The sequence below is a fragment of the Echinops telfairi genome, unplaced genomic scaffold, assembly GCF_000313985.2.
Source record: "Echinops telfairi isolate 266 unplaced genomic scaffold, ASM31398v2 ScPeMD7_7400;HRSCAF=8409, whole genome shotgun sequence".
NCBI classification, from domain to species: domain Eukaryota; kingdom Metazoa; phylum Chordata; class Mammalia; order Afrosoricida; family Tenrecidae; genus Echinops; species Echinops telfairi.
Window position 1 is genome coordinate 47,761,745 of NW_022111300.1, and position 10,966 is coordinate 47,772,710.

The 10,966-nt window shown below is 41.7% G+C and overlaps 2 protein-coding genes across 2 annotated transcripts in view; one reads left to right on the plus strand and one right to left on the minus strand.

Annotated features, from left to right (window-relative positions):
• The window catches only part of LOC101662120 (GPI ethanolamine phosphate transferase 1), a 106,323-nt gene that overhangs the window by 12,600 nt on the left and 82,757 nt on the right, over positions 1–10,966 (minus strand). The window contains exons 24-25 of the mRNA XM_013004739.2: positions 6,990–7,076; positions 5,030–5,085 (exon numbers count right to left, since the gene is read on the minus strand). Coding sequence (XP_012860193.2) covers positions 5,030–5,085; positions 6,990–7,076 — 143 coding nt within the window. The remainder of the gene's footprint in view (positions 1–5,029; positions 5,086–6,989; positions 7,077–10,966) is intronic.
• LOC101659414 (cytochrome c oxidase assembly factor 5-like) lies at positions 3,467–3,676 on the plus strand. The gene has a single exon (XM_045296156.1). The coding sequence runs from the start codon at positions 3,467–3,469 to the stop codon at positions 3,674–3,676; it is 210 nt and encodes a 69-aa protein (XP_045152091.1).

The following is a 10,966-nucleotide window of genomic DNA, read 5'->3' on the forward strand; positions in this document are numbered from 1 at the left end:
TAAATAGTAGATCAACATCTACTATTTAAAACAAAAACAACTATGAATGAAAATTAAGAAAACAATAACCTGTTTTAAAATCCAATACAGAACAGAACATTGAAAAATGTTGAACATCTTTCTGGCATTTCTTTCTTTCTTTAACTCTTTTATTGTGAGTTTAGATGGAAGTTTACAGAGCAAATCAGTTTTCTATTCAACAATTCATACATATCTATTTCATCTTCCTGCTATTTCTTAAGCTTTCATTTTTAGTAGTTCAGAAACAAGAAATAGATTAGATATACTATTTAACTATAATAACATGTGTGATTTGGACAGAATGTTTTATAGAGGTAGCAGTTACTTTACTAAGACAAATAAATACAAGTGTGCACAACTGAATCTAATTGATTGTGCGAGGCACTGTGGTAGTAGACATGATATCCATGTGGGAGGAGGAGGAGGGTGGGAGGAATAAGACCAACATAATGGCACTAGAGAAGAAGGCAAGGAATGTCACTTTGAAGCTCTGGAAAGCTAAGAGTAAGGCAGACCATCTTGTCATCTAAAGCACCCAGCATGGTACCTAGTACATCATTTGTTGAGTAAATTAATCAAATCAAGGAGCATGGATTATGAGAACTGATTGGGAGCTGATGCCATGCTGGATAGGAGTTCTGGTGGGTAGTGGCTATGCACTGGCTCCGATCAGCCTGGTCGGCAGTTTGAAACCACCAGCAGCTACTTGGGAGAAAGACTGGGCTTTCTACTCCTGTCAAGTTACAGTCTTGGAAACCCACAGTGAGGTTGCTGTGAGTCAGCATCGACGGGATGGCAGTGCATCTGGTCAGGGCAGCCATGCTGGCTGGCTGGTGGGTAGGGAGAGAGCTCAGGGAATCTTCGAACATGCTGGACACTGTCATTTGGTTCACTGCTGCCCTTCTGGCTTTCATAATCTTTGACAAGACTTTCTAAGACCAGCAGGGACTAAGACACGAATCTCCAGGACTGCGCTCTACTGACAGCTGAAAGTTTAAGAGTACAGACGAATTGTATTGGGGATAAGGGCTAGAGAGTCCTACCTCCAGTTCAGCAGGGGATATCGATTGCAAGTCCGGGGGGTGCATTGTTGCCCATTGCTACTTAACTCTGAGTTATGTCACAGTGCTCATAAACTTAATAATTGGTAAATTAATAAAAATAAGAAAACTAACCTTCCATATTATCAAGGGTCCTGCGATAAAAGTCTTAGACTTGGTCAAAAAGCAATGGACATAAGAAGAACCAAAGCTAAGAAATCATGAAACAAAGAAAAAGTATGTTAACATTCATATTGTAACTTCAAAAGATGGTTGAGCTAAACAGAATGTTTAATCTAATTTCCCCAATTCTATTCTTACTGAAACACAAGTATATATACTTTCCTGAGAAGTCCACGGAACACACAATTTTTTAGAAACCATTCATACACCCAAATTGATATTGCATAATTTATTGGCCACACTAGACAAAATTTCCACTTTCAAAATTATACTTTCTTTTCTGTAAATTTTACATATAGTACTTTGATCCATACACATTAAAAAAAAACTCTCAAGAAATAAAATGAAACAGAACTGGCCCAAATGTCAATTGACATTCAACATTTGATAAAAGTAATATATTAAGTGTGTGCAAAAGAAGGGTTATTAAAAAAGTAGTGACACAACCATTAATAAGAAGCACATAAAAACCGCAGCTGGGCTTCACTTCTGATGCCAACATGAGTTCCAATATCACAAAAGGCCACATGAAAATGAAAACACCAAAGCAGAGAGAGAGAGCACGCACGTGCACACATTAGTGTGTCTGTGTGTAGTTAACAATCCAAGTACAACAAGACACTGGCAACCTGCTCTTTAGAGTAGAGTAGCTGAAGTGGATAGAAGAAACGATGCAGTAAAGGAGCTGAACAGCAGATTCCAAAGGGCAGCTCGAGAGATAAAGTTTTATATGTGCAACCACCTGGATTTAGAAAACCAAAAGAGAAAAACATGCTCAACATTTCTCAAGTTGAAAGAATGATAAGAATAATAAACAAGCCTTGAGCTACAATAATTAAGGATTCTATGGGCAAATTACTGAACAATATAAGAAGCACCAAAAGAAAATATGAGAAATACACAGTCAATGTCCAACTATTTCAGGAGTTAGCATATGATCAAGAACCAATGATAGTAAAGAAAGACGTCTATGGTGCACAGCAGTGACCAAAATAAAAAGGTTCAAGTAACAAATACCAATTGAGATTTTTCAACAAATGATTGTAACTCTGGAAGCATACATGTGTCTATGCCGAGAAATTTGGGTGATACCTACTTGGCCAACCAACTGGAAGGGATTCATATTTATATCCATTCCAAAAAATGTAATGCAACAGAACACAGAGATTATAAAAAAATATCACTCATACCATACACAAGAAAAGATCATCCGAAAAACTGTTGCAGCAATACACTGACAGGGAACTGCTAAAATTCAAATCATATTCAGAAGAATATGTGGCATGAGGGTTATCATTGCTGAAATCAGATAAGTCTTGGCTAAAAGCAGAGAATACCACAAAGATGTTTACCTGTATTTTATTGACTATGCAAAGGCATTCAACTGTGGGGATCAATACAAATTATGGATCATAGTTTTTAAAACAGGAATTCTGAAGCAGTTAATTGTGCTCATTTGGAACTTGTACAAAGACCAAGAGTAGTCATATGAACAGAATGAGAGCATGCTGTATAGTTTAAAAGCAGGGAAAGGGTGCATCAAGAGCATGTCCTTTCCCCACACTTATTCAAATGGTGTGCTTAGCAAATAATCTAAGAAATTGGATTGCATGAGGATCCAACCTTGCTTACTGAAACTGATGAGGACTTGAAGCATTTGCTGGGGAAGATCAAAGACTACAACTTTCAATATGGATTACATCTCGATTTAAAGAAAACCGAAATCCTCACAACTGGACCAGTCAGCGACATCACGATACACGGAGAAAAGGCTGAAGTGGGCAAGGACTTCATTTTACTTGGCTCTACAATCAATGCCCATGGAAGCAGCAGTCAAGAAATCAATGCATCTCAGTGGGCAAATATGCTGAAAAGACCTTTAAAGTGTGAAAGAGCAAAGCTGTCACTTTGAGGACTAAGATGCACCTGATCCAGGGCGGTAGTATTTTTCAGTAACCTCAGATGCAGGTAAAAGCTGAATAAGGAAGCCCTCAGTAGAATCAATGTATTTACAGTATGGTGTTGGTGAAGGATGCTGAATGTGCAATTGGCCTGCGAGAAGAAAAATAAACACGTCTGTTTTGGGTAAAGCATGTCCACAATGTTCCTTAAAAGTGAAGTTGGGGTTCCTTCTGTCTCGGGCGTCTCTTACGGCGCGCGAAGTAGCACTTGTTGCCGCACAAAGGGTGGCAATCCCGAGTGGGCGACAGGCAGTCTTCGTCATGCCCCGATATTATGAAGACAAGCCGAGGGCGGCGCATAAGGACCTGGCCCCCTGTCTGCTGCAGTCGGACTGTGAGCTCCAGGAAGGAAAAACTCCGCGGCAGTGTTTGAAGCAAGGAAACTGTAGAGCATTGCAATACTCATTTTTGGAATGTAAAAGGTCAATGTTGGATACCAGATCAAGATTCAGAGGGAAGAAAGGATATTGACGCCATTATCTTGTAACCACAACGAAGGCATCTCTGGTCTGGTCACTAAAGCAGAGGAAGCCCACGTAGGAGAGACGCTGTTAGCTGTTAACTGCCTGGGTTCGTCTGGTTTTTCTCTCCACAGAAAACTGGGGGAAATGGGTGAGTTCTTTTTGGAAATAAGTATGCATAAAGATTTTCTTGCACTAAAATGTAGAAGAAAAATTTTAATGGAACAATTATGGACACAAAGTAATTGTGTCTTGAAAATTGTTAGAACATTCTTAGAATGACAAAGAATGGAAAGATGGCTGGGTTCAGACTTGACTCTTCAATCAAATGACATCATTTGTGAATATTGGGAAGATTACTGATTTGATTGATCAAGAGCGTGCAGCCTGGAGAGAAGATGTCTATCAGGAAAGTTTTGGCTAAAATTTTATTTTATGCAATCGACCCTCGTTTTAAAATAAATTGTGTTTGATTGCTTGGGGAAAAGTGAAGTTGGCAGGATTTTGTATTCTTGTGCTTTGGGCATGTTGCCAGGAGAGGGAAGCCCCTGGTAAAGGACGTTATGTTTGCTAAAGCTAAGGGACAGTGAAAAAGAGGAAGCCCTTTGGCAAGATTGATTGACACAGTAGCTGCAGCAATGGGCTAAAGTGCAGTCGTGATGGTAAGGATGGCGCAGGACTAGGCAGTGTTTCGGTCTCTGATACAGAGGGCCACAATGAGAAGCACTAACTCAACAACGCCTACCAACCACAATTTAATAATCCTGTGCCAACCACAATTTAATAATCCAATGCCTACCAACCACAATTGAATAATCCTATGTACAGGGATGCCCTCAAGGTGGACAAAAATAAAACACACATGCAAAAAGTGAGTAGGATCTTTTAAAATTCCTTATGACATACTCTAAATAAAGCCAAAATAAAAATGACAGTTTGTGATACCAATTAGGGCAGGACCATTTTGTTAATATATAGAGTATTCTCAGGGATCAGCATATAAAACCTCAAAACTCTAAAAAATGTAAATTTCTACCAGTAATGATTTAATTTACAGTACATTGATATTGAGAAATATTATTTACAGAAAGACTAGGGTAGACCTGTACAATGATCTTGAAATGTATTATTTGATATTAAAAACAAATGATAGTATAATTTTTAAATTATAGTATGGATATAAATGTTTAATTTCTAATAGAGTACACAGACACACATTTTCAAAGTACTGGAAATGTTTCTTTTAGAGCATGAGAGGGGAAAGGAAAGGCGAGAAGAAAAACATGGTTTGCTGTACAGATGCGACGGTGTAAATGTGGTAGTCGTGTATATAGATATATATGAGATTTTCATTTAAAATTACCTGTTAACAGAAGCTACATTTCCAGTTCCAAAAAATGCTGTCACAAAGAAGAAGACCTACATATAGTTAAGAAAAATTCTGAACATAACAGTATTGAGAGCAAGTTACTTATTTTTTTGTGTACAAATCATAAGCTATTCTAACTAAGGGCCATTTGCTTCATAACATTTACATCTCCTGACAAGTTGTTCTAAATCACTGATCTCTTACATCTCCTTGGGTATGAATTTTGAAAGAACCAAGTGATGTAATTAAAGAATTAATAAATATACTAAGAACAATGGGTCCTGGGGCTCATGCTCACTGAGCCACTAGTAACTATGGGCACAATTGAATGGATCCCAGTCCCCTCTTCTCTACCACCAGGGAGTTGGACTACTGTATGTGTTCTGGTTGCTCAAGACTTATTTCACAAGGAGAACATGCCCTGTTGAATGACGAAAGATGGGTTCCATTCATATGTGCTGATTGTGTCCACTATCTATTAACCATGTGCCAGGAGCTTTGGAAGGACCCCAGAGACCTAAGATGCAGTTTTTTGGAGTCCAAGAACTCACTGCTCACTAGTAAAGTAGGTAACAGAACACCTGGCCTATTGAGAGGGCTCAGTGATTGTTAAATATTTTATTGTTATAAATACAGACAAAAATAATATGCACCCTTTAAGAGGAAATATGAAACATAAAATCTTTCTGTGGAAAAATGTCCAGTGTCATTTGAATTGGTGGGTTGGATATCAAACGAATCCATCCATTCACTATTTATTGTCTAGGACAGTGGTTCTCAACGTGTGGGTTGCGACCCCTTTGGGAGTCAAACAACCCTTTCACAGGGGTCGCCTGATTCTTATCAGTAGCAAAATAAGAGTTATGAAGTGGCAATAATTTTATGGTTAGGGGGTCACCACAACATGAGGAACTGTATTAAAGGGTCGCAGCATTAGGAAGGTTGAGAATCACAGGCCTAGGATGTGAGGAGCCCTGGTGGTGTAGTGGTTATGCATTGGGTTATGATCCTCACGGCCTGCAGTTCAAAACCACCAACAGCTCCTCAGAAGAAAGACTAGGCTTTCTATTCCCATAAATAGTTACAGTATTGGAAACCCACATGGAGTTGAATATGAGTCAGCATTGACTCCATGGCAGGGAATCTTCTTGTGTTTGGGGTTTTTTAAATGTGTCAACCAGTGAGTACAAGTCTAATTCTCTTGTGTATCAGGAACTTGTCGGTGTTAGGTGCTATTGAGTTGATTCTGACGCATAGTGATCCTACGTGACAGAGTAGAACTGTCCCATAGGGTTTCTACGGCTGTACATCATTGTGGGAGCAGATAACCAGACCTTTTCTCTGCTGAGCAGATAGTAGATTTGAACTACAAACCCTTTGGTTAAGAGTGAGGGCTAAGGAACACCACCAGGACTCCTTAGGAGCTAGGCACTAACCACCAGCTGCTCCTTGAGAGAAAGATGAAGCTTTCTACTCCTGTAAGATCTGCAGTCTCGGAAACCCACAGGGCTGGCTCTACTCTTTCCTTTAGTCTTACTGTACAGTGAGTGCACTTGATTTGCAATCAAGTCGATGACCTTGAGTTTGTTTTGGAAAGCTTGGAAGGCAGGAAAGGATGTGTGGAAATGGTGAACACAAGGAGGCAGTAAGGAGAGTGTGGTTACATTGTAGGGAGTGTCGTCAATGTCATGAATCAAATGTGTAGGAAATGTTGAATGAAAAGCCCACTCGCCATGTGAACTTTCACTTTAGCCACAATAAACACTGTAATGTTTTCAAAGAAAATTATTTGACAACGGTGATTTCTATGAGAAAACTTGAGTTTTAGAGAGAGGGCTTAAATGGCTTCCAGTGAATACCACTGTCCAGCGACAAGAAGGCCTACCATTGGCATCATCCTCCTCCATCCAGTGAGAGGTTGCGACTCCTTAAAGCAGATCCTAACAAAGGATACAAGGAAAAGGACCCTGCGGATGTCGTCCGGGTCGAGTTGTCGAAAGTGGGCTGTATCCGGATGGTGGGAAAACGTGATGCTGGTGAGCTGTGAGATAAGAGAAAAACATTGGAACACGAGGCTATTGGTCTTCTAAAGTCAGAGGAAACGTTCCAGTCCAAGTGAAAATGGCTAAAAAGACACCCAATGCTGACAAAGCGACAATTAATCTTGTCTTTATTGCTTAACCACACCTTAATAAAATCAATGGTCCAATGCTCCGCTCACAGTGGACTGAGCACAGCTGGGTATGTGCTGTAAAACCGGTCCTTTCTTTAGCCTTCAGCTTTCCTCTTTTCAGAGACTCCAGTTTCTCATGAGAGGGCCATTGAAAACTCAGTACGATGATGTGCTATTTACAAATATGCGTGCATAAAAGATTTTCTGCTTCTTTGATCATCCAGGTAAATATACCTGCAGATAAATTGGATTTGCCAATAAAAAGCAAAATGTTCCTTTCTCTAGTAAATGAGAGAGCTACTCAAATCCAACGAGAAGAGGGCATCATTTGCTGAAGCCTCCCCCCGCCACACCACCCCCAACAAAACAGAAACCTTGGGTGGGTCGACAGCAAATCATGCCCCTCACTCACTGAAGTTCTAGGATTTCTGTACTAAGCTTTTCTGGAAAAGGCTAGGTAGGTTATCTGTTGCAAAAATGGTCATTTTTTTTTAAGTTCAATAAAGGGTATTGTTTAAGTTAGGCGATCACTTAATATAGGAGTGCAATAAAGCATTTAATGACATGAACCTCCCTTCATCTGTTGAAATGTTGGTATGAAGGAGAGCCTCCAATCAGTTCCTTGAATCTGATCAAAATTGGTTTTCTGGTGTGGTTTTAATATTTCAAGGTTGAATGGCAGCAAAATAATGATTTGATATACTTCAATAGAAGTTCTCCTTTTTGTTTTAATTTTTCTTCATTTACCAAATATTTTCTCTGAGCTCCATGGGAACCGGTTTAAAACAGTTGAGTTATGAAGGTGTTTTTATGCAAGGTCCGTTTTCTCTAACCTGAGTGAAATCATAAAGGTTCCATCAACAATTCCTCCTTTGAAGAAAAAAAAGGCAAGTGATACCAATCCAACTCTCTTGTTCAACGTGCTCAAGACAGTTTCTAGAGCACCAGGATGAATAATCCATGTCAAATATGGCCACAATCACAGCCGTGCAAACCCAACCCAGCCCAATGCCCTGGGGTTCATTCCAACTCCCAGCAGCCCCATAGGACAAAGCAGAAGGACTCCTGAGGGTTTCCAAGGCTGAAAACCTTTCCAGAAGCAGCCAGCCGCTTCCTTCCTCGGAGCAGCTGGTAGGTTCAAAGTAATGCATAACTCATCCCCCAGGAGGGCTCCTTACAGATGCAAGAGTGTCAGTATTTTGGACTAGGATGGCTAGAAAGATAACGTCATCAGAAACCTATGTGAAATCTTACCACGAACCTCCTTGTGACATCAGAAATAAAAGGACCAGATTAAAAGGGAAAAGAGGTGAAAGTAAGAAAAAGAACATTTTTTCTGTTCGTTCACCTACTGCTTTGGATTGAATTGTGTCCCCGCAAAACCTGTGTTGTAAATTCTAAGCCCTATCCTGGTAGACATGGTGTCAGGAGAGACCAGTTCCCGGAGAAGGACAACATGCAGTGACAAAGAGGAAGTCTCTGGACAAGATGGACAGGCACGGTGACTGCAGCGATGGGCTCACGCATTGGAACAATGATTAAGGTGTCACAGGGTGCGGCAGTGGTTCATTCTGGTGTGCACAGGGTCTCAGTGGCACCAGACCAACACGCTGGTGGCTGTTATGTCATTGGCCAGCAGGGTATTCTTGGTCATGTTCATGAGGCCCTGTCAGCACAGGGGGTGTCTTCACCCAATTGGTGTCTGAGATACAAAAGGAGCAAAACAGACACAGAGCCAGGAAGCACACACACAGGGAAGCATGGATACCTCACAGATATCACCAAGGAATCATAGAAAAGAGGTGGCAAGAGACAAGGAATTCTCCCAGGAGTGTACAGAGAGAGCCTTCCCCTAGAGCCAGCCCCCTGGACTTTGGACTTCTGGCTTCTTGAACTATGAGAAAATAAATGTCTGGTCATTAAAACTACCTGCATGTGTTATTTCTATTTTTCGTGATTATTTTATTGAGGGCTCTTACATTTCTTATTACAATCCATACATCAATTGTATCACACATATTTGTACATATGTTGCCATCATTCTTTTCTAGACAATTACTTTCTATTGAGCCCTTGGTGTCAGCTCCTATTTCCCCCCTCCCCCTCATGATCCCTTGACAGATTATAAATTATTATTATTTTCATATCTCACACCGACCACTGTCTCCCTTCCCCATGGTTTCCACTGTTCTTCCCCCTAGAGGAGGGGTGTGGTTGTGTATCAATCACTGTGATCAGTTCCCCTTTCTTCCCTCCTCCCCCGCCCTTCTCCCTACCTGAGTTAGTTTATTGTGCCAACCTGGCCCATAAACACATGTGGGGCTAATTGAAGGGTGGAGGGATAAATGGCTTGGTAAGCCTCGCCTTTCGAGTTCTCGGGTCTCTTGCTTTGTGATGGTCGGACCAGGGTGAAGCTGCCTTAGCAGTTCCCAGCTTCAGCTTGCAAGGCTGACTTCCTGCAAGACATCCCCAAGGAAAAGCCACATGGATCTACCCTGATGCAGCCCTGGGTGCTGGAGCACCCGTGTGGAGACCCCTGCCAGCGCTGAGATGTTTACACATTCACTGACTCTGCTTTCCTCCTGCAGTTGGCATCGTTGCTCTGTTTTGTGAGATGGAGGACTTTGTGGACTGGTGTTGGCCATACGGGTTAATGTTGGATTTGTGGGCTTGGGCAACACTGAATTGGGATGTTTTCTTGGTGCGCACTTAACCTTAATATAAAACTCTCTCATACATGAGTTTCTGTGGATTTGTTTCTCTAAAGTACCTAGACTAATACACTACCCTTCTGGTATCACTATTCCCACTCCTGCTACTGGGTTGAGTGTGTCATGAGCTCTTAGCTACGGCTGTGTACATGCTCCGGTCTAGTCCGAAGTGAGAGGCATCACTGGGGTCATGGTGGGGGGGGGTGGGGGTGGTGAGGAAGCCTCAAGGAGCCAACAGGAATGGCGTGGAGGTGGAGGTGGAGGTGGAGGTAGTGGAGGTGCTCTGGGTGGAGATGCTCCGGTCTAGTCCGAAGTGAGAGGCATCACTGGGGTCATGGTGGGGGGAGGTGGGGGTGGTGAGGAAGCCTCAAGGAGCCAGAGGAATATTGTGTGTTTCATTGGTGCTTTACTGCACCCTGGTTGACTCATCCCTTCTCTGTGACCCTTCTGTGGGGGATGTTCCATTGTCTTCAGATGGGCTTTAGGTCTCTGCTCCAACCCCCCTCATTCTCAACACTATGGTTTTGTTTGTTTGGTTGGTTGGTTGGTTGTTAAGGGTCTTCTGATGGCTGTTCCCGGGTCCCGATGACACCTCATGATCACACAGCCTGGTCTGCTTCTTCCATGTGGGCTTGTTGTTTCTCTGTTGGATGGCCACTTGTTTGACTTCAAGCCTTCAAGACCCCAGATGCTACATCTTTTAAAAGCCAAGCACCATCCGCCTTCTTCACCACATTTGCTTTGTACCCATTTTGTCTTCAGCGATTGTGCCAAGAGGGTGAGCATCTCAGATTGCCAATTTGTTAGAACAAAGTGTTCTTGTATTGAGGGAGGGTATGAGCAGAGGCCCGAAGTCAGTCCACTACCTCACTGTATTGCCATATAAATATATGTACATAGGCCAACACCTCTTTTTATGGATTAATGTATTTACATATGGACACATCTATGCTTATACCTCTATCCACAGCTTTGCTTCCTCGATCATTCCTGTTTTTGACCTTCCTTCTGCCCCACCATCATGCTCACCCTACTTCTGCCTCATAG

Excerpts from the sequence above, each read along its gene's own strand:
- LOC101659414 (XM_045296156.1), top strand. The coding sequence starts at position 3,467 with ATGCCCCGATATTATGAAGACAAGCCGAGGGCGGCGCATAAGGACCTG.